Source organism: Pelodiscus sinensis, chromosome 4, assembly GCF_049634645.1.
Source record: "Pelodiscus sinensis isolate JC-2024 chromosome 4, ASM4963464v1, whole genome shotgun sequence".
NCBI classification, from domain to species: Eukaryota; Metazoa; Chordata; order Testudines; family Trionychidae; genus Pelodiscus; species Pelodiscus sinensis.
Genome location: NC_134714.1, coordinates 107,241,357 through 107,265,537, shown reverse-complemented (window position 1 = coordinate 107,265,537; position 24,181 = coordinate 107,241,357). Strand labels below are relative to the sequence as shown.

At 46.2% G+C, this 24,181-nt stretch overlaps 1 protein-coding gene across 17 annotated transcripts in view; it reads right to left on the bottom strand.

Annotated features, from left to right (window-relative positions):
• Window positions 1-24,181, bottom strand: part of DENND2B (DENN domain containing 2B) — a 353,709-nt gene that overhangs the window by 151,021 nt on the left and 178,507 nt on the right. The window contains exon 1 of one of the 17 annotated variants that reach the window (XM_075927979.1): window positions 16,425-17,204. The exons of the other annotated variants lie outside the window; for them this stretch is intronic. Coding sequence (XP_075784094.1) covers window positions 16,425-16,495 — 71 coding nt within the window. The 5' untranslated portion in view covers window positions 16,496-17,204. Of the gene's footprint in view, window positions 1-16,424; window positions 17,205-24,181 lie in introns of those variants that run through there. 17 annotated transcript variants of the gene reach the window in all.

Genomic DNA, 24,181 nt, shown 5'->3' with positions numbered 1-24,181 from the left:
ATCATACCTTGATATATAGTGCTTAAAGTTAGTGATTGTATATACTAACATGTTATTTATTTAGTAGGACAGTAGGGTTGGGAGGTGTTCATGTGAATGCATTTAGGAGCAATATTTTTCATTTATTACAAAGATAAAGGATAGGAACAAATATACAAAGAACAAAATAATAAAGAGAACAGGTAACAAATGAAGGGGATTATGTCTCTCCTGACCTTTTGTGGGAAGATGCTGTCTGACTACAACAGGTAACCGAAAACTGCTTTAAAATACTGTAACACAGTGGTTTTCAACCTCTTTTTCTTTTTTTCATTTGCAGATCTCTAACAAATTTCAAATGGAGGGGAGGATCCCATTTGAAACTCAACTTGTGGTCTGCAGACCCCTGCCATGAGAATCTTAGACTGAAAAAGAATTGAACAGAATTCAACTGTAAACGTTGGCCCATCATTTGAAGCAGTGTGAGAAAGGGCACAAACTGTGGGCTTCTGTGTGTTGACCTGTAAGTGGCGGTACTCCCACTCTTTTGATTGATCAAAAAAATGGACAGTCTTTTCTGGGACCTGAAACTTTGTTTTCAGAGTGATGTTTCATGGATCCCTTAGACATCATCTGCACAAACTACAGGGTGAAAACCACTGGTTTTAACATTTTGTTCTGACTTAGACACTACTGTGGTTTTATTCAAAATATTTATGTTTCTGTTAGGACTATTCCATGGTCAGCTTATAGTCTCAGGTAGAGATGTAAAATACTGTTTAAAATGTTAACTGGTTAAACTGTATGTTTAACCGGTGATCAGGCCCGCTGCATCTAGGGAGGTTATGTTATAGAGGACTACATGATTAACTGAGAAACCTAGGCTTATCTATTAAGCCTGTATCAGAGGCAGCAAATGAGGGAGAGGGGGCGAAGTGGGAGCCAGTCCTGTGAGAAGCCGGCTTTAAGCCAGCTCCCCATGAGCACTAGAACTGCCTGCCCTGTTTCCCCGCCCCCCTCGCTGCTTCTGATATAGGATTTACCAGTAAGCGTGGGGAGTCACCTTTTTAACTGGCTTTCCGCACATGCTGGCTCCGCATACTTGCCTGCCACCCCTCTTGCTGCCTCCTATAGAGGCAGTGTGGGGGAGGAGGTAGAGGCAGAAGCCAGTCCTGGGTGGAGGCCCCCTTACTGACTAATCATGTAGTCGATACAAATTGTATTGACTACACGATTAACCAGACAATCGCAATTTAAAATCCTTTGTTTAAATTATCTGCTGCTGGGGCCTAAACTTGCATCCATTGAGTTCAATGGCAAAACTCCCATCAATTTTAATGGTTAAAGAGCAGGCTCTGAGAACAAACGGCATTTCTGAAGTGCCTTTGGCTAAGCATTTGTAATCTTACAAAGCAAACTTGGCCCAGTTCACACTTCCTAGCGGCAGAACACACAACAGATTGGCATGGTTTCAAGCTTTTCCCAAAGGGGGCAAGCAGAGATGTGTTCGAGAATGGCTGACAGAAAACACAAAGCTACAGGGCAGTGGTGGGCAACCTGCAGGCCACACATGGCTTACTGGGGTTCTGTGCACGGCCCGGGAGACTCCCTCTGCATGCGATCAAAGCACTGCTATGGCTCCGTTGCCACAGCCTGCACATTCTAGACACACACAAGTGCTGTTAGTAAAACTATTACATCCTAGGAGACCATCTTGGTTATGACAATCTTGTGGCCCCTGAGATGAAGGACAGCCACTCCTGTGGCCTACTCACTGGCCTAGTTTGCCCACTGCTGCTTTAGGGGGAACCAGGTAGTACAGTGTTTCTTAAACTGTGTTCCGCGGCACATTGGTGTGCCAGGAGGCAATCGGAGGTGTGCCATGGAGAACAACAGAGTTTAAAATGGCCACCCTTAAAGGGGCAGGAGACCTTTTTTTTCCTCTCAGTGACTTTCCCCCAACCCTATTTTTTCTTTTTTTGCTCAATAACTTTTCCCCAGCCTCTTTTTTTTTCCCCTCAACAAAAAAATCCTTGGTTTTCCTCATTAAAAAAAAATATTGTTTGGTGTCCTTAAAAAGTTTAAGAAACACTGAGGTAGTACAACACTTTACATATTTATGCCAGGTCTACACTGGTGGAGAAAATCGATGTAAGATCCACAGTTCCAGCTACAACAATTATGTAGCTGGAGTCAAGGTACTTCACATCGATGTTCTGCAATGGCCCCAGAGTGGGAGGTTGACAGGAGAAATGTTCCCTTGACTTCCCTTACTCCTCATGACTGCAAGGAGAGCCAAGACTATACTTAGAAAACTACAATGGCAATTTCAAACCAGTCCCAGGGTATGGAATAAAACTTATAGAATGCCTGGCATACACAGGCATGTTTGTTAAAGACCATGTCCCACATTGTATTTGTGCTGCACAGTGAAGGGACTATTAAGAGTGTGACCTGCTTAGGCCTTGATCCTGCAACTTTTTATAGACCTCCTTACCTTCACTAGCATGAGCCCCTGTGGATTGTGACTACTCCTGGTGGCAAAGTTAAGCATCAACACCAATATTTGTAGGATCAGGATCCAAGTGCCTGGGCACTGCTGAAAGCATGTTGCCAAAGAAAGCACTTTCAGTTGTTTGTGCCACACCCACAAAACTTCAGAAAATTATTTCTCACAGATCAAGAACATCGGATTATAAATACTCAGCACAGAATAAGGGCATTAGTTCCATTGTCATCTGACACGTTCATGTCCCAGGATCCAATTCTCCTCTCCCCTGCACCAGTGTGACCCCTGTCACTGCAATGGCAATATGCCACATTTATACCAGCACAAGAGGAGAATCAGCTGCCAACACATCTTGGATTTGAGGGACCTCTCAGGCTAATCACAAATTAGGAATAACTGCACTGATTTCCGTGAAATCTCATGAATGTAGCACTGGGGTCAGAGCCAGCTTCTGAAATAACCATTTTCCAAAGGAGTTAAACAGAGAGAGAGAGAGAGAGAGACAGAGAGGGAGAGAGAGACGGAACATTCCCCCCTTGTCCTCTGCAGCTCCACTCTATGGAGCGATGTGCGCAGGAGGAACATAACACGAGCATGCCATCTTCAGGTGTCTTTCTAAGAACCAGACTAAGCCTGATCTGCATTAGAACTCCAGAGCGCATGTTGGGAGAGGTGTCGTCTCTTGATGTGATCCCTATGCTGGGTGCCACAAACTCCTGAGCTCTACTACTGAGCACTGTTCCCTCTGCAACCCTGGAGGGGAGCCAAAGCTCATCTCAAAATGGAGATGGGAACATTTCCCTCTCTCACAGGGGTGCTGGGAGGAGTCATCACTCTGAATATAAAACATGGCTAAATTACTGTTATCAGCCTGGTCTGTGAATCAGGGAAGCTGTGCTTGAAACACCATTCTCTCCTTTACAGGTCACCCCAGAACATCTCGGGTGTGGCAGATGCAGGGCCTGATTGGCAGGCTTTCTGCAGTGCCAAGCAGCCAGTATGGTGGCCAAGGAGCTGTTCCTGTTTCATTAGGATGACACTGCAACCGGAAGCAGTAATAGCAATTTGTAATTATGTAGCAGTTTTCATCCAAGACTCTACCAGTACTTGAGAAATATTACATGAGCATTATCATTAAACAACACTCTGCATGAGAGAATAAACTCAGCCACACAAATGTTAAGTGACTTTCCCTGAACACAAGGTGAGTCAGTGGCAAAGCTGGGACTCATACATAGAATTCTTAATCCACAGAGCACTGCTCTGACCACAGGACTAAGCAGTAGCAACTTTAAGGTCCTCTGACATTTCACAAATTACTCCAGAGCAGTGGTCCTGGACCCACAGCCCAATTAGCAGTTAGCACACAGCTGTGGCCCAATTCAGCTCTGTGCTAAAGGCTGCAGGGCTGTGGCTGACTACCCTGCAATGCAGCAGGCTATGGGCTGTCATATGGCCCTGCACAGCAAACTTGGGGTCCTGGGTTCTGCATGCCACATGGCAGGCTCAAGGTCTAGACCGCTGTAGGCTCAGGTCCAGGCTGCCATCTGGTCCTGCATGATGGGAGATGAGCTGCAGGTTACTGCCTGGCCCCATACAGCAGAGTTGGGGTCTGTTTGTCCCTGCTACCTATGCTTTGCCCAGCTCTCCAGTCATGTTCCGCCTCCATGGAGGGGTCTCTGAGCAGAGGATGATGGGAACAGGGGCTTAGGGTTCACTATGATTCTCAGCAAGCGGCCCACAATGATAAATAGGCTCAGAACCACTGCTCCAGAGATTAAATTCTATTGAAGGGGGTGAGTGCAAAAACATCAGGAAAAGGTGTTTGACATACCCTCATCCTCCCAACATGTCAGACAGTTTCTAGATCTCACTAATGCCAGCAATGTCCCTTTCAACATGCACAACACCTGGGCAAGGCATTTATCTATCTACAAAGGGCATGGTGAAAGTGCCAAGTTCCTCCCTGGTTTGCTGTAGCTCAGATTCCTTTGTTTCAGCCTAATGTTTACATTAGAAAGTTCACTTTAGTTCTGTGGGCTTCTTCCCTAAAATCGGTTCATGTCTGCTTGGTTTTGGCTGAGCATTTTATTCGGGTTTTGTGCTAATCCCAGCTTTTCCTCTGATTTTGCCATTTGTATCAAAAGAAAGAAAAATCAGAGCAACCATGATAAAATCAGAACCAGTTGTGACCCTAAGCAAGCTAGTAGTGTATTGCACCACTCACAGCCTGGTTCAGATGACTGGGGACTTACCACAGAGATCATTGCTCCAATCAGCATCTACAGAGATCTGTAGAAAACACCACAAAAATCTGCCACAGCTTTCCCCATAGCTGCAAAATTCAGCGGAGCGCCGTGTTTAAAAACAGGCTCCCAGTCCAAAGGTCTCAGAATAACACTTTTAGGCTATGTCTAGACTAGCATGATTTTCTGCAAATGCTTTTAACGGAAAAGTTTTTTTGCGGAAAAGCACTTTTTTGCGGAAAAGCATCCGGGCCAATCTAGACGCGGTTTTGCACAAGAAAGCCCCGATTGCCATTTTCGCGATCGGGGCTTTTTTGCACAAAACAATATCGCGCAAAAGCATTTGCGCAAGAGGGCTTTTGCCCGAACGGGAGCAGCATAGTATTTCCGCAAGAACACTGACAATCTTACATGAGATCATCAGTGTTCTTGCAGAAATTCAAGCGGCCAGTGTAGACAGCTGCTTTTGTGGAAAAACTTGCCAGTCTAGACGCAGCCTTACTGTATTCACAGTGTGGTGAGGAGTTCAAAGAGAAAAAGGTGAGGACTGTTACCTTGCACTGTTTAGACTATGCGGGCCAGATCCTTTGCTGGTATAACTCAGTATAGCTCCACTGACGTCACTGAGGTTACACTGATGTATAACCACTGCGGGTATATACTCCATAAATATGTTGGATATTTATTAGATTAAGTGTCCAGGTAAGTGTAACAGTTTTAAAACAACAGCCTCCTGATATTCCCTGTTTAATCATTCTATTTCATTGCCCAACGCTGGAGGCTTCTAGTCCGTACTGGTTTGCTTCACACTGTTACTGTAAGTCAAAACACTTATTCAACATTAACATTCCATTACAGTAAAGGGGGAAAGTCCATATCTCTGTTGGCATTACATTTGGCAGTCTGCTTCGCAGCAGAGCAAAAGGGCTTGTGTGTACAGATTTACAGGTTGAAGAGGTGTGCAATCAGGTTCTCTCGACAAGCATCAGAGTGGAAAAAGCCTAAATCCTTGGGTTTCTATTGTGTGTATCTATGGCCTGAGTCTTTTATCTGTCTAATGTAAGTCTCCAATCAGCTGAAAGGCAAGTGAAATAAGTCTCTGATTGTGGAGGATATATTTTATCATATTCTTAGGGATGAATTTTGAAATGTGCATTTTCCCTCATGCAAGCATAAGCCGTGATTTAATAACTGCACCTGAACTACACCTGGTGGTAAGCCACCTGCATCTGAAATTCAATTAGTCCTTATTATTAGAGTTCCTGTGTGGATTCAAAATTTGTATCTGCAAATTTGAGCTGCGGATATCCATATTGACATCTGCGGATGCAGATACTTGTGAATATAAAGCAGATATTTGCAAATTTGCATGGTTCTAAATACAACATTTGTATCTGCATCCACATTCATTTCTGCAAACATGAGCTACGGATATGCATGCCCACAGATGTGAATACCTGTGGATATAAAGCACCTATCTGCAGATTTGCAAGACTCTACTTAACATGAGTTCAAATCACATAGCAAATACTTAGATTTGCACTTACAATCCACTTTGGAGACTCAAAAATGTAGACTTCAATTTCTAACCCCACAGAGGTGCAGAGAATGTGTCCCGCAGAAACATGTTCCTTAAGCCATGTCTACACTTAAAATGATACAGCAGCACAGCGGCAGCTGCGCCGATATGCAGTGACGACTCACTACAAAGATAGGAAGGGATCTCCTATTGCTGTAGTTAATCCACCTTCCTGAGAGGCAGTGGCTAAGTCAATGGAAGAATTCTTCCACAGACTTGGTGCTATCTGTAGTGGGTGCTAGACTAGTTTAACTACAGCTCTCAGTGCCAATGGAAGTTTTCATCATAGAACCCCCCCTTAATCCAGCTGCAAAGCACTTTCTCCTCTGATTTCAGTGTGGTTACCTTATAAGGGTTCAGAGAAGGATTGGCCTTCCAGGGGCCTTGAGATATGTGGGTGGTGCCAGTTCAAAGGACACGAATTCTCACATGGAGCAGGCCTCCCATGTTGGGCAATGAGACATGGCACACGGGGTTGCATGACAGCTCATTCTGTAATCCTACCCTCCCCACCTCCCTGCAGTTATCATTTTTTGGGAGGACGGGAGGGCCTTAATTTCAGATTTTGCCCCAGAACCCCAGAATCCTTTGTGACTCCCTGTCCCCACTGATTCTGCCATGAGTCACCCGTGAGATAAGGTGCTACCCAGCATGTATAAGGAAATCACGATCTGACCCATTAGGAGAAAACACCAACTCAGTCACATAATTTTACATTGGGTATGTCTACACTACCCCGCTAGTTCGAACTAGCGGGGTAATGTATGCATACCGCACTTGCTAATGAAGCCCGGGATTTGAATTTCCCGGGCTTCATTAGCATAAGCGGGGAGCCGCCATTTTTAAATCCCCGCTGGTTCGAACCCCGTGCAGCGCGGCTACACGGGGCTCGAACTAGGTAGTTCGGACTAGGTTCCTATTCCGAACTACCGTTACTCCTCATGAAACGAGGTGTACTGGTAGTTCGGAATAGGCACCCTAGTCCGAACTACCTAGTTCGAGCCCCGTGTAGCCACGCTGCACGAGGTTCGAACCAGCGGGGATTTAAAAATGGCGGCTCCCCGCTTATGCTAATGAAGCCCGGGAAATTCAAATCCCGGGCTTCATTAGCAAGTGCGGTATGCATACATTACCCTGCTAGTTCGAACTAGCGGGGTAGTGTAGACATACCCCTAGACAATAATCTAGTCTAGTGTCTTAATCTGTGACTGGTGCCAGTGTGCCACATACAGCGTGATGTTCCTCTGTTGTCAATGGATTACTGAATGTAAATGGCTTGACGTACTATTGATTCCCACAACACTGCAGACTGGACCTCCCTGGTCCAGCACCTGCAAGACCTCACTGGTCCCAAAGGAGGGATTTTGCTGGAACAGGGGAAGTTATTTCTGGCCCCTCCTCCTGGCAGCTGCCGGCTCCCCACCTGCCACTGTACCACTGCCCTACCAGCAGCCCACCGCCATGCTGGGCTCCTGGCCTGCCAGTCCTGCCATGGCAGCCTGCGGCTCCGTCACCAGGGCTTCCAGCCCTACCTGATCTACTGTGGCAGCAGCTGACTGCTGCCCCACCACCAGGCCTGGCAGACCACTGCCCCGTTGACGCCTGCTGGCGCTCCAGGAGCAATGCCACTGACTCAGCTGGACTCCCATAGCAGGGCTCCCAGCCGCCAGTCCTGCCTCTGGCCCCCCACTGAGTCTCTCTGGGCCAGCAACATAGTTTCAGTCTATGGATGTTGTCCGACCAGGGGTCCTGGTTTTAGCAAATTTCAACCTGTTCCAGGGAATCTGACAGTACTGTCAGGAGAGCCAGGCTAAGCAGCAAAGCATTTACACTTGGGCTGTGTCTACATTGGCACCCTTTTCCGGAAAAGGGATGCTAATGAGACACTTCGGAATTGCAAATGCCACGGGGGATTTAAATATCCCCCGCGGCATTTGCATGAACATGGCTGCCGCTTTTTTCCGGCTCGGGGCTTTGCCGGAGAAAAGCGCCAGTCTAGATGGGATCTTTTGGAAAATAAAGCCTTTTCCGGAACATCCCTTATTCCTGAATTTAAGAGGAATAAGGGATGTTCCGGAAAAGGCTTTATTTTCCAAAAGATCCCATCTAGACTGGTGCTTTTCTCCAGCAAAGCCCCGAGCCGGAAAAAAGCGGCAGCCATGTTCATGCAAATGCCGCGGGGGATATTTAAATCCCCTGCGGCATTTGCAATTCCGAAGTGTCTCATTAGCATCCCTTTTCCGGAAAAGGGTGCCAATGTAGACATAGCCCTGCAGATTAAATGCTAACATTGCTAGTATTGATTGATAAGGAGCTAAGAACTTATTAAAAAAGCCAATACTAAGAAGAAAAGTCAAAACTCAATTATTGGGCGATCAGGTTGCAAATACATTCTCCCTCTGCTATGAACACTACAACTAGGGAATTGTCTAGCAAATGATGACTACCTTCTGAAAAACAGCCTAGAGGTCAGTTCCAACACATGCTGTAAAAGCTTACAATCCTAATCAATAATGTTATAAAAATAAGAACTAAAGGAACACAAAGAGGTGTTACCAGAGGTGAGTGCTATTATGGTACTACCCTCCTCCATGCACACTAGTAAAAGCAATTCTCCTCAGCCTAGCTGCAAAGAAGACTGGCTGCTTGAAAAAGGAATAAATTGTGACTGAAGAAATGAACCCATATTCATGCCAGTGAATTCCTCTCTCTTTCTCTTTCTCCACGAGAATTATGACTTCTCCCAGTCCTTCCCTCTGACAAACTAAAAGCAGGCTTCTGTCAGCTATCGAAGACACCATACACTAGTTAATGCCTTTAAGACAGGTTATGAGACAATTCCATTATAGAAGATCTATAACAAACAATCTCCACCACCCTCATGTCTCCATGGGCATGTTCCCTGCCTCCTTTATTCTATGACACTGACGTGGACTCCATAGGTGATAAAATTCAGTCTAAGTCACTTCACCTTAAATGGTCCTTTGAAATACGTGTTAGCTACTTCTGCTAAACAGTGTCCCCCAACTTCTCTTTAGCTGTAACACTCTCAGTACATTTCCCAGCTGTAAAGAAGAGCTCAGTATAAAATTAAAAGCTTGTCACTCTCACCAATAGAAGTTGGTCCAATAAAAGATATTACCTCACCCTCTAATACACTGAGGCCAACAGAGCTAGAATAACACTGCATAGTCTGACCTCAGGCAGTCATGTTGAGGCAGGGCGGGGTGGGGTGAGATGAGGTGGGGGCAGGGAGTCCGACCCGCACAGCTGCTGTCCCAGAAGCCAAGCCTAGGTAGAAGGCAGCCCATGGCTGCTGGCAACCAGGCACTTTCCCAGGAAGCTGCTACGATGCACCAGGCAGCATCTGGGAATAGCTCTGCGGTCTGACGGCTGGGAGAGCCACGGAACATGCCAGGGGAAGCTGGTACAGCAGGGGACAGAGCCCTTCTCCCCAAGTAACGTGGGGGAGGAAAGGGGAATGGGATGGGGAGAACATGGGAGAACTCAGGCTGGAAGCAGGGAGCAGTAATGTGAGACAGTCACACCGCCTCCTCTTTAAGCCAGTGTCTGAGGTACCAGTCACCCAACTGTTAAAAAACTTCAGTGCAGCTGAGGACAAGGCCTTGTATCTATTTGGTTGGACAGAGAAACCTCCATATTAGAATATTCAGACATTCAGGCAGATAATACAGACTACTGCCATTCCATAAATACTTCAAATAGATTCATGCATACTACAGTTCATTTACCTTACATCTAGATTAAGACTGTTTATTATGAGTATGAGATGTGAACTTTTTCTGTCCCAAAGTTGGGACTGGCATAATAAGGTCATTTTCAAGCTGTTTTGACTTGTTCATGAAATAAAAAAGTAAAACTTGTCATAGCTTGCCCATTCTCTCAAATGGAAACAATGCAAGTGACCGAACAATCTTCTTTCCCCCAAGGCCAATTGTTGCATTTGAGAGCTTAACAGGCATATATATCAGAATCCCTGACAACACTGCCTTTGGATAACACCCTCTTCCAGGGAAGACAATGAGCCAAAAGGAAAACAAAAGAACTTCCAAAGTTAAAAGTACTTTTGCATAATAAGACATCTATTTAGAACAGAAAAAATCATAGGAACACACACAGGAAAGACAGATCACATGGTACTGATGAAAAATATCCCAGCAGTTATAGAAAGAGAGGCAAAAAGAGAGCTAACTTACTGGAGTGAGCGAGGTTGCAATGCTTTCAAAAAAACAAAAACCCAGTGAAGGCCATTTTCAGTGTGTTCTCCTGAAATCAAGACTTTCCTGAAGACGGGTCCCAGAGATCCCCTGATGGGCTGATCATGCCACTGAGCCTACCTCCCTGTGCTCTGGAGCATCCCACCACCCTGTTCTGGGGAGCCAGAGGCTCTGCTATGCCCAGCAAAGGTGCAGAGTTGGGATAACACCACCCAGCAGAGCAGGACATACACTGAGAACAGCTCAGATCTGGGAAGGTTCAGTCACTGAGGCTACGTTTACACTACATTGATGTATGAGGAAAAGGTACGCAAATTGCTCCCCACCATTTACGTACCTTTTTCCGATAGTTTTTTCGGAAGAGGTTTTTCTAAAATTTGGCCCATCTACACTGGGTCAAATTTCGGAAAATCCTCCTCTTTCAGAAGGGACCTGAGAGGAAGGAGGAAGACAGGGCTTTGGAAAAAGCGCGTTTGCTCTCCCGCTCCCCCAAAAAAGCGGAAAAGCAGATGCATTCCCTGGACCCAGTGGAGTTTTTCTGGGATCCCAAACAGATACAGACACAGACACAGCAGCAGAGACATGACACAACACTCAGGTACACAGCCTCACAGGGATAAAAAACCCAGATAAAATGCATCTCATTTAGGGTGATGTTTGCCCCCTTTATCAATGAACAAGAGACGTGCACAGATGTTCCCCCCTTTCCCCGGTAACAATTATTTAGAGTGGGTTTGATAACAAACAAAAGTGATTTGATTAAGTATAAAATACGATTTAAAGTAGTTAAAAGTGATAACTGACAGATCAAAGTGAGTTACCAAGCTAAAATAACAAAACACACCTGCTAAGTCTAATACACGAAGGGTATGTCTACACAGTAGTGTTATTTCAGAATAACTAATGTTATTCTGAAATAACATAGTGCGCGTCTACACTACAAGACTTTATTCTGAAATAATATCGAGCTTGAGGATTCCTTACTCTTACTCATGATAACCCTCATTTCGTGAGGAGTAAGAGAAGTTGAAAGAAGAGTGTTCTTCCTTCAACTTCCTGCTGTGTAGACAACACCTAAAGCAGAGTTAAGCTATTTTGACTTAAGCTGCAGAATTGACATAGCTGAAGTTGCATAGCTTAATTCAACTTTAGCCACATACCCGAAGAGAGGTTGTTACAAATCCTAATATCTCAGCCTAGTTCTTATTTCAGGTAAAGTCCTTCACAGGCCGGAACTGATCCTATTTCTGACTAGGTCAAGCAGCTCCTCTCCACCCCACATTAGCTTGCAGGTATTTTAGCTTGCAGGTATTTTCGACTGCATCTAGACAGCGGGGCTATTTTGAGATACGGGAAATAACCCAAAATAGCAATTCTGCATCTTTAAACGCACCTGTTATTTCAAAATATATTTTGAAATAACAGGCGCACTATTCCAGTGACCCTGTAACCCTCATTCCACGAGGGTTAAGGGACTTGTTGGATTAGTGCTTTATTTCGAAATTTGGCACTGTGTAGACAGCGCCAAATTTCAACTTGAAATTATCTCAAAATAAACTATTCAATTTGCTGGGTACTGCTAATGTCCTTCATTAGCACATCTAGATGTATAAATGGGCTTATCTTACACAATTCTAACTTCACATACAAGAATGACACACGCACACAAACAGAATATACACTTCCAAGGGATTACAAGCTCTCCAAGAACAGGTTACATACCCCATTTTGCATGAAGTATATTTGAATTATGCATATTCAAAAACACATTTCCATAATAATATGAGGGCGCAGAATCACACTTCTCATAACTATCAACCAAATAAACAGGCTAATAACTAAGACTTTGAAACAGCAAAACCAGCTCACAGGTTCAATGGATTCTCCACAATTCTACATGAAGTTCCAGCTCCTTCAATTAATGCTGTGTGAATGTAAGAGCTGTGGGATCAAGCCCTGTTCAGACTCCGTGATGGATTCCTATTGATGCAAAGCCCTTCAGAATCTGCTGAATCTTTATAAGTTTTGTAGAGAAAAACCCATAAGCACTCAGCTGACTGCAATCGTTCTGTGCCTTGATTCTCCTCTCACATCAGTCTATTTCAGGAGTTACTTCACCGAGTAAATAGTATAGGACCGTGGTCCCCAACACGGTGCCCGCGGGCGCCATGGCGCCCACGGGGGCATTTGCATGCGCCCGCCAGGTGCTCGGGGCTGGCCTGGCCCCGGGCACATGGCGCAGCGCTCGCAGGGGGGAGCGCCGGCCCCGGGCGCGCAGCGCTCGCAGGGGGGAGCGCCAGCCCCCAGAGGGGGCCCCCGGCCCCGGGCGCGTGGCTATGGGGGGGCCGCCCCCAGGCACGCGGCTATGGGGGGGCCGCCCCCAGGCACGCAAGTGTCCCCGCCCCCTGGCGCCCAGTGGGCGAACGGCCACGCCCCCGGCACCCAACAACCTCAAAAGGTTGGAGACCACTGGTATAGGAGATCTATCAGGCTCTACGATTGCAAAAATCTGAAGAAAAAAATGGCGGCGACAGTGAATCAAATCCTATGTACTTTAATCAATTTGAATTCCTAAAGTAAAGATTTGGGTTCACAACTTGCAATGACTATACAAGAAAAACAAAACAAGCTATGTACATAGAACATAGAGAGCAATGACAGATTTTTTTTTACTACTTTGTGAATGATTAATCATAAAGAATGACACTAAGCAGCATTCTGTTCTGCTGTACGTAGACATACTGGCTATGTCTAGACTGGCATGATTTTCCGCAAATGCTTTTAACGGAAAAGTTTTCCATTAAAAGCATTTGCAGAAAAGAGCGTCTAGATTGGCATGGACGCTTTTCCGCAAAAGCACTTTTGCGCAAAAGCATCCGTGGACAATCTAGATGCACTTTTGCACAAAAAAGCTCCAATCGCCATTTTCGCAATCGTGGCTTTTTTGCGCAAAACAAATCTGAGCTGTCTATACTGGCCCTTTTGCGCAAAAGGTTTGCACAAAAGGGACTTTTGCCCCAACGGGAGCAGCATAGTATTTCTGCAGGAAGCACTGATTTCTTACATGAGATCGTCAGTGTTCTTGCAGAAATTCAAGCAGCCAGTATAGACAGCTGGCAAGTTTTTCCGCAAAAGCAAGTGCTTTTGCGGAAAAACTTGCCAATCTAGACGCAGCCACTCTGACTACATTTTACCAAGTCATTCCTAAGGTCAGGAAATAGGGAATGGGGAATTCTGAAATTATCTGGAATTGCAGGGCCTGTTTATTAAATGGTCTTTCTGATCAATGCAAGGTGAATTTCAAACCCTACTGAGTTAGACTTTTTTCCCACCCACTTTGCACCGGTGTAAATAACTATACTAGGTACAGGACAACAGATAATCAGGCTCAGAACATTTTGGTGGTCCAAACTGATGCTTTTCATAGAACCATAGAGCTGGAAGTCATCAAGTACAGCTCCCTGCCCTAGGCAGGACGAATCCCAACTAAATCAATCCAGCCAGGCTTTGTCAAGCCAAGACTTAAAGATCTCTAGGGATGGAGACTCCACTACTTCTCTAGGTAACCCATTCCAGTGCTTCACCACCCTCCTAGTGAAATAGTTTTTCCTAATATCCAACCTGGACCTCTCCCGCCACAACTTGAGACCATTGTTCCTTGTTCTGCCATCCGTCACTACTGAGAACAGCCTCTTTCCATCCTCTTTGGAACCTCCCTTCAGGAAGTTGATGTCTGCTATCAAATTCCCCCTCACTCTTCTGCAGACTAAACAGACCCAACTCCCTCAGCCTCTCCTCGTAGGTCATATGCTCCAGCTCCCTAATCATTTTGGTTGCCCTCCACTGGATCTTCTCCAATGTGTCCACATCCTTTTTGTAGTGGGGGGCCCAGAACTAGACATAATACTCCAGATGTGGCCTCACCAGAGTCGAATAAACGGGAATAATCACATCTCTGGATCTGCTGGCAATGTTCCTCCTAATACAACCTAATATGCCATTAGCCTTCTTGGCTACAAGGGCACACTGTTGACTCATATCCAGCTTTTAATCCACTGTAATCCCCAGGTCCTTTTCTGCAGAACTACTACTTAGCAAGTTGTTCCCCAGCCTGTAACAATGCTTGGGATTCTTCTGTTCCAAGTGCAGGACTCTGCACTTGTCCTTGTTGAACCTCATCAGATTTCTTGTGGCCCAATCCTCCAATTTGTCTAAGATGCTAAGTCACTCTGGACCCTGTCTCTGCCCTCGAGCATATTTATCTCCCCTAGCTTAGTGTCATCTGCAAACATGATAAGGAGGCAATCCATCCCCTCATCCAGGTCATTAATAAAGATATTGAACAAAACCAGTCCGAGAACAGAACCTTGGGGCACTCCGCTAGAAACCGACCGCCATCCTGACACTGAGCTATTGATCACTACCTGCTGGGTCAAACCTTCTAGCCAGCTTTCTATCTATCTTACAGTCCTTTTATCCAATCCACATTCCCTTAACTTGCTGGCAAGAATATTGTGGGAGATCACATCGAAAGCCTTGCTAAAGTCAAGGTATATCACATCCACTGACTTTCCCATGTCTACAGAGCCAGGTACCTCATCATAGAAGCTAATTAGATTGGTCAGGCATGACTAGCCCTTTATGAATCCATGCTGACTATTCCTGATCACTTTCCCTTCTTCCAAGTGCTTCAAAATGGATTCCTTAAGGATCCCTTCCATGATTTTTTGAGGGACTGAGGTAAGACTGACCAGCCTATAGTTCCCTTGATCGTCCTTCTTCCCTTTTTTGAAGATGGGCCTTTTTCATTTGCCTTTTTCCAATAATCCGGGATCTCTCCCGATCTCCACGACTTTTCATAGATAATGGCCAAAGGCTCTTCAATGACATTTACCAACTCCCTCAGTGCCCTATGGATTTATGTATGTTTAACTTTTCTAAATAGTTCCTAACCTGTTCTTTACCCACCAAAGGCTGTCCATCTTCATCCCATCTTGCGTCACTTAGCGCATTAGTCTGGGAGATGACCTTGTCTGTGAAGACAGAGGCAAAGAAAGCACTGAGTCCTTCAGCTTTCCCCACATCATCTGCCACTAAGTTACCTCCTTCATCCAGTAGAGGCCCCACACCCTCTCTGATCACCTTCTTCTTGTTAACATGCCTGTAGAAACCTTTCTTGTTATCCTTCACATCTTTTGCCAGTCGCAATTCCAATTACGTTTTTGCCTTCCTGATAACCCCGTAGCATTCTCAAGCTATACATTTATACCCCTCTCTGGTCATTTGTCCAAATTTCCACTTTTGTTTTTATTTTGTGGACCCTCCCGTCGCCGTCCCTGTCCAACCCCACCCCGCAAGCTAAGGCGGCTGGGATTGTGCAGCAGCCACCTCCCGACTGGAGCTCACTGCGGGATGGGCAGGACCCGCTGTGCCGCAGTTGCCACGCCCGCCCACTTCCTGCCTTCCACAAAGCCCCTCACGCTCTTCACTGTGATACCTCCTGGCCCGCGGGCCCAGCCCGCCCTGAGCACTCTCCCAGCTGCCGGCAGTCTCCCTGCAGCTCCGGAAGCCACACAGCTTTCATCACAGTATTTAGAAAGTGAGCTTTCATATGAAAAATCACAGCTATTGGAAACGTCAAAACCAGTATATTTTCTAAAGAACAATATACTGACTAGTGTTTCCCCACATAAGTCTATTATTCAACATTAAAAAATGTAATATTGCTAGCTTTTTATCCCTTCTCTTTTCCTTGAAGCTTATTCTAAATGAATATAGATTCATACAATGTATTTTCCTAAAGCTGTGCCTCCACTTCTTATCCTGAAAGACACCATTCTTGGAAACTGCTTTGCATAAAATATGAGTCATACCTGTGTTCTAGTTTCTTTGGTTTTTGTCTTTCTTTCCTCGTATCTCTTAATTTTATAGGTAGGTTGAACATTGCAAACGAGTGAGTGTTTTCGCTAAATGAGGCAGAACCCACACCCTATCAACCTTTTTCATAAGGCTTATGGTTCTTTGGAAGTGTTTGTGTAAGAAGCATGTCTAAAACAGGTTTGTTCGGAGCCCCAATGTGCATGGTTGCTCTCAGATTTCACCTTTTCACAGTATTGGTGACTTTCCTGTGTGTTTGTTTATTTGCCCCAGGGTCTTAAGAAAATGAACTTTTTGGCACTAATCCAGTAAGAGCTTTGCAGTACCACTGAAAATAAATCAGATCAAGCAAATGTACATTTATATTAATCAAATTTGAAAAGGGTGCAGCATGCTTTTTATACATAGTGATGCTAGTTTTCTTACACATGTGAAGGAGCTCTGGATTCAGCAAGTAAACTGAAATCCCATCAAAACAAACCAGAGGCTGAATTGGGATCCCTTTTCTGTTGCCCTCCACCAGGTCAGGTGATATTTACAGAAAAGCACTATTCTGTTCATATACTCTGTAGCCTTAAGAAAGATTCACTGAGCTGGAAACCAGGAGTCCTGGCCTCACTTCTACTAACTACTGTTTACATGTCTTAGCTCTCCAAGATCTTGTACTGAGCAAAGCCCCTTACCATACTCCAGAACAGGGGTCAGCAACCTATGGCTTACTCAGGAGCCAAATATGGCTTGCAGATTGAGTTCAGCCCTCCTCACTCCCCCCCTCCAAGATTCAGCCTCGAGCTACTTGCAAGATTGGAGCCAATGCTGGCTTCCTGTGGCGAGGGGGAGAGGAGGGGATGGAATTGGGAAAGCCCCGAGCCTCGCTGCGCAATTGGGGAAGAAGCCGGAGCCACACGCGCAATTCCCCCTTCTCCTCCCCCAGCTGGAGGAACAGATGTGCTGCCTGAAGGCTTTTTCTGCTGTTCCATTGGCCAAACACCCACCCACACCCTTCTCCTGCCTCCTCGCCCTGGCCAGACACCCTACCCCCAGCACACTCCTGCACTCTACCTCCCACCCAGATCTTGCACCCCATCCCTATCCCACATCCCTGTTCCGTACACTGGATCCTTCATTTTTGGCCCCACCGCAGAGCTGGGGGGGCCCACAAAATCCATTAACCCTGGAACCCAGAAAAGTTAATCTGGCCTGAGGACTTGAACCTCGGTCCTCCCTACCCCTGCACCACCCCCACTGCCAGCCCCCATGGGATTGGAGTACCAGAGAAGTGAGGTGTCTCAGTTGGGAGCCACATCAGTGAGGGTTGGAGGGTTTTTTTATTTTATTTTATTTCCCACTTGTGTGGACCCCTATTGATTTTTCTGTGGGTCAGTGGCCCCCGACCCAGAAAAGGTTCTCCACCCCTCCCACAAATAAAGGCAGTGTTGAAACTTGGGCATGATCTTTTACTTTATTTAAAAATGAAGCCTGGCCAACAAGCCCCCAATTGGGGCCAGCCCCCATCTGGTCACAGTGTCGTAACATTCCTGCACCCCCCCACACATCCCAGCCCTGAGCCTCCCATACACCGAAATCCCCTGCCCTAAGCACCTTGTATATCCCAACACAGTCTTCTGCATCCCCCCAGCCCCAGCCCCTGCCATAGGACTGACAGAAGACAGCCTGAATGTGTGCATGAAGCTGGATTTGACCCATTATGATGTAAACTTCAAAGAAATGCGCAAAAAGATGCAGCAGCAGAAGTCTCATTAAATAAAGTCTGTGAGGACAATGTTTCATTTATGCTGTTATTAATCATCATGTCAATTGTCAATAATATTAAGCTGTACAGGTGACCCCCACACTTATGACCTAATTGGTTCCTGGAGAACGGTTGTACGTCAAGCCATTGTAAGTTGAACCCTTATTTCCCATAGGCACAATGTTACAAATGGCGGTTCTGTTCCAGAAAACCCATTTCAGAACCTAAAAATACCAAAATTGACTACAGAAATGGAGGAAAACTAAACTAAATAGTTCACATAATGCACAAAAATAACTAAAAAGTGAAGACTGATATGGTGAGGACACACGCACTTCAAGCAGCAGCTGCAGACTGGAGAGTCTGACTGACCCTGTGCATTTCCTGTTTTGGGATGACGCGTGGAGTCTGCATCGTACACGGTTGTAAATGTGAGCTGCGGACGTAAATTGGGTTTTTTTAGGAGCTATCTCGCATGAAAAAAAGGTCATAAATGCGGGGGGTTGTAAGTCAGGGGTGGCCTATATATTTCCAGTCATGCAAATACACGGCTCTTTGTTGACCTCTTGTTCTGAATTTTGATGTAGTCTGGCCCTTTGGTTTGAAAAGTTGCCAACCTCTGGTCTAGAACAATGGTTCTCAACTGTGTGGCCACAGCCCCCTGGGGGTTCACAAAGCCCCATCAGGAGAGCAGTGGGGCCCTGCAGCTGTAACCCAATTCCCCAAGATCTGACATGCCTCCATGGCACCCCCACTGGTCTCCTGCTGGGCTGAAGACAGCACCCCCACCTCCCGTCTCACGCCAGGAGCCCCACTTCCCATCTCACACCAGGCACTATCCCCCAGTCTGAAGACAGAAGTGGGACCCAGGGTTAAGCCGGGAGTAGCACAGGACTGAAGCCAGCATTCAAATACACACCCAGTGTTCCCTCTGAGATTTTCCACCCATGAGTGGAGTGAGTTTTGCCTTGTGCACCAGTATTGAGTCCATCTGTGCTTGTTCGGATGTGTGACACCGTGGCACCCAAGTTATTAAGAAATATCTAATAATCTTCCTTTCTCCTCTGCTGCCATGTCTCCCACCCTCCCTTGCCCCATCTGCTCCCCATCCCTCACCCTCCTCTGCTGTCCTGGTTCTTGCCCTTCTCACTCAGCTCTCCTGGGATCTACCTGCCTCACTTGCACCAGCCCCTCTCTTTCCCCCTATGCCCACCCCTCCTCTAGCCTCACTTTCATCATCTGAAGTTGCCTGCCCCATCCCCTCTCCTAACACCTCCCTCTTTCCACCTGCCCTGCCTCTCTCCTCTGCCGTCTGGTGCCCGTCCCTCCCCTCCATGGGTCTGCCCTTCTGTTTCACCCCCACTGTCCCCTGGCACCTGCACCTATATTTACCCCTGCACCTTCCTGGTGCCTCCCCCTTTCCTCACTTCCTCTGCTCTCATTGCCCACTTTCTTGCAGGTGCCCACCCCCTCACCAGCCTCTGCTCCAGTTCTCCTCATGTCCCTCAGTGCCTTCACACAACTTGCTCCATCCCCTGCCTTCCTCATGCCCACCCCTCCTTTCAACCCTTCTTCTCCTGGCACCCACTCCTCCCCTCTCCTCTTCCTCCCTCTTGCCTTCATTGTCCCTCCCCTTTCCTCTCCCAGTATTACCCTGTCCCCTCCCTTCACCCATTCCCACTTACCGTCCCATCCCCTCTCTTGCCCTTTTCCTCATTGTCTCCTCTTGGCTCCCTGGCATTTGTCTCTCCTCCACCCTGCCCCTTGGTACCTTCCCCTTTGTTCTCCTGTCCTGGTCCCCTCAACACAAGCTCCTTCCTCTTCTCATCTCCCTCCCCCTTAGTTCCCCTCATGCCCCTTCCCTAACTTTCTACCTTTGACATGGAAAGCAGTTTGTGGGGGCTGGAGCTGGGGCCATGGTGTTATTTTTAGTACTGCAGGCCAGGTCCCAGAAGCTCCAGCAGCCCCGGCCCCAGCTGCTCCCAGGGTGGGACCATATGCCAGGACTGGAGCAGAGGCCACCTATGCTGCTATTTTTAGTACTACGGTCCCAGTCCCCATGGGCAGCCTGGCTTCAGCTGGAATAGAGGCAGCTACATAAGGTCCATTCCAGCTGGAGCAGCCTCACTAGAACAGCCTCACATGCCTTGGCTCCAGGCGGAGCAAAAGGGCAGCCGCCTCCCTCCAGGAACCTTCCAGGCCACCAGCCACCGCCCCCACTCACCTTCCATTCCAACAGGAAGGTGAGAGGTGGGTGCTGCTGAGCGGCTCTTAAAATGACGTGGGCAGACCTAAAATTTTTAGTGTGCAGCTGCACAACTTAGAGGAAACACTGCACGCACCCCATCTGAAGCCTGGAGCCACATGGGTCTGAAGCCATGAGCCCCAGCGCTCACACAACCTTCCCATCTCCCTGCTTAAGTTGGGAGCCATGCAGGACGGCTCCTAGCTAGCCCCCAGCCCGCACACAGCCCTTAGCTGTCCCCCTGCCCATTCACAGCCCCTAGCTGTCCCCCTGCCCGCACACAGCCCTTAGTTATCCCCCTGCCCGCACACAACCCTTAGTTATCCCCCAGCCCGCACACAGCCCTTAGTTATCCCCCAGCCCGCACACAGCCCTTAGTTATCCCCCTGCCCGCACACAACCCTTAGTTATCCCCCTGCCCGCACACAACCCTTAGTTATCCCCCTGCCCACCCACAGTGCATTTCAGCCTCAAGCACCAGCCCTGTCTGAATGTAATCATAGAATCATCGAATACTAGGACTGGAAGGGACCTCGAGAGGTCATCGAGTCCAGTCCCCTGCCCTCTCGGCAGGACCAAGTACTGTCTAGACCATCCCTGATAGACATTTATCTAACCTACTCTTAAATATCTCCAGAGATGGGGATTCCACAACCTCCCTGGGCAATTTATTCCAGTGTTTAACTACCCTGACAGTTAGTAACTTTTTGCTAATGTCCAACCTAAACCTCCCTTGCTGCAGTTTAAGCCCATTGCTTCTTGTTCTGTCCTCATAGGCCAAGATGAACACGTTTTCTCCCTCCTCCTTATGACACCCTTTTAGATACCCGAAAACTGCTATCATGTCCCCACAGTCTTCTCTTTTCTAAATTAAACAAACCCAATTCTTTCAGCCTTCCTTCATAGGTCATGTTCTCTAGATCTTTAATCATTCTTGTTGCTCTTCTCTGGACCCTCTCCAATGTTTGTGAACTAACCCAGTCTGACTGTAATGCACTTGAACGTTACACACTGATACTGACTGGTGGCAATGCATTTGTTACTTATGGCAGGAGTAGCTGAGGGAGGAAGAGAGGCAATCCTATTTTTAAATTTTGTCCCGATTGTGGCTAGAGTTCTCAGAGGCCTCATTCCCACATTTTATCATTTGGCCTTGTGTTTAGGGTTACTCACTTTGCAAACATCAGTCACAGCATAGTCAATTGTGCACAGATTTCTTCTACGTAAACAAAACTGTAAAACATACTTCATACTATGAGACAGCAATAGAATTACAAAACATAGAGGGAAGCCTTTTCATAAAGCCATTCCCATAGTTAAAACGAAACAACATAAAAGTAGCATACAGTTTTCTGTTTATTATTGTATTGCTTTACTTACTACAGTAGCAGCATATCTCTGGCTTGGAAAAGCATAGCTGCACTCCTTTGCCCTCGGCAGGCCAGAAGAATAAGTTTCACGGTGACCATCTCTGAGTTACTAAAAATTCAAGTGATTCATCCAGTACAATTCCCCTGTCCCCGCCCAACTCCCAGATCTTCATGAACTTCAATGACAATGAAAAGCCAGTTTTCTAACAACAGTAACCATTTTTAATGGAGCACAGCTGACACTGATAACAGTATTTCAAAAGGAGAAACTAAAGCAATTATACTTGGGGATACAGGACTTTGATACAAACAACCAAAAGAACAAAACCAGGAATGAGATTTTTCTCAGCACCTGAAACCAGAAAAAAAGAAAACATTTGATTAGAGAACTGTGGACAGTGAAGGTTCCACAGGGTGGGGAGAAGGCAGAAGAGAAGACATTGTGAATACTTACTATTTCTTCAAAGGTCAGGAACATACTGCAGGTTAATCAATCTCATTTCATACACCAGCTGCGAGGAGACACAGAGAAAAGCTGTTCAACTTCTTCCAATAATGATCTATAGACAAACAGACACAAAAGACTGTGTCCAGCCAGGGCTATAGGACTGATATTTCTAAGTCTGTAGGTTACAAACCACAGTTCATGTGTCCACTTCTACTATGTTGTGAACTGTGATTTATTTAAAATCTATATAGTTATATACAACAAACCACAAACACTGAGTATAACACTTTTTGTAGAGGTGATGGTAATGAGAACAACAGAAATGCCCAGAAGTAAATAAAACAAAAAGGCTATGTCTAGACTGCAGGCTTCTTTCAAAAGAGCCTCTTTCAAAAGATCGCGTCTAGACTGCAGGCGGATCTTTCGAAAGAGAAATCCGCTTTTTCGAAGAGAGCACCCAGCGAGTCTGGATGTTCTCTTTCGAAGACGGCCTCTTTACATTGAAGAACGCCTTCTTTCGAAAGAGGAACTTTCGAAAGAAGGCGTTCTTCCTCGTGAAACGAGGTTTACCGCCATCGAAAGAAAAGCCGCGTTCTTTCGAAATAATTTCGAAAGAACGTGGCTTGAGTCTGGACGCAGGGGAAGTTTTTTCGGGAAAAGGTTACTTTTCCCGAAAAAACCCCTGAGTCTGGACACGGCCAAAGTGTTTGAATTTATTCTGTTTAGTAATATTTCAATAGGACATCTCTTTGGTCATTGCCTTTGCAAAAGGATTCTCTTGAGGCCCCTTCCAGTTCTAGTATTCTATGATCGTATGACCATGACCCTAATCAAATTCTAGCTGAATAAAAAGTTCCAATAAAACAGGCATGGATAACCCTTTGTTATATTTAACATTTATATTTCTTTCTAACATTGTCCAAAACTGTATAAATAGAAGAAACTGTCTGCAGATATTTGTTTCAATTTAAGAGTGAATTTGTACTCACTATGCGGTAAGTGGGCATTCACAAGTCACAAGCAATTTGCAAGCAAGAGTGATTCCTCATTAAAGAACTTTAGGAAATTTGCTAAAATAGAAACACTTATTTCCTAAGACACTTGCTAATACTTTACAATCTACTATGTATTTGGGAGAGTTTGTCCGTCTGTTTGTTCAAGAACTACAGTCATCTGAAGAAGTGGGCTTGGCCCATGAAAGCTCATACCACCATCTACATGTTTTGTTAGTCTATAAAGTGCTATCAGACCATTTGTTGCTTTTTAAGTTCTTCCTAAACAGTAAGAGCTAGAACCACCAAAATTCAGCATACAGCTTCCTCTTACCATAACTTAAATCAACATAGAGGGTTTGGTTGTGCCAGGAAAAATAGGATGTGGCTGGAATGGGATTGTTTCTCAGAAATCCAAACAGAAAAGAGACAAAATCACCAGGCAGGCGAAAGGGGTTGGCTAGGGGGCACCCCTCACCGTCTGTCCAGGTCTTTTCCACACCCAGACCTTCCCCAGATGTGACTGCTGGAGCTGCAGCAGCCATGGGCGGCAGGTTTGTATAATTTTTGGTGGTGCCCCATTAGCCACACTCCCTGACCACCATTAGCCATGCCTCTGCCCCCCTACCGTTAGCCACGCCTCTGGAAGTAACACGCTTGGGGCAAGATAGACACATGACCAGAAGTAAACGGTGTCATGTCACCCCTCTCGAAGGGCTTTTCCCACTATCCTCCTACCAAGAGGGATTAGTTTGGTCCACACCAAACCCCCCTCATGCAACTATCCTGCAATTGCATTAACGCAATGTGTGTGACATTAACTCAGGGGCAGAGAGGCTGGGGGAAGAGTTCCCTCTAAGGCTATGTCTACACTCGAGGCTTATTGTGCAAGCACAGCCATTTTTGCGCAAGAACCCACAGAGCATCCACACTGCCCGCCTGCTC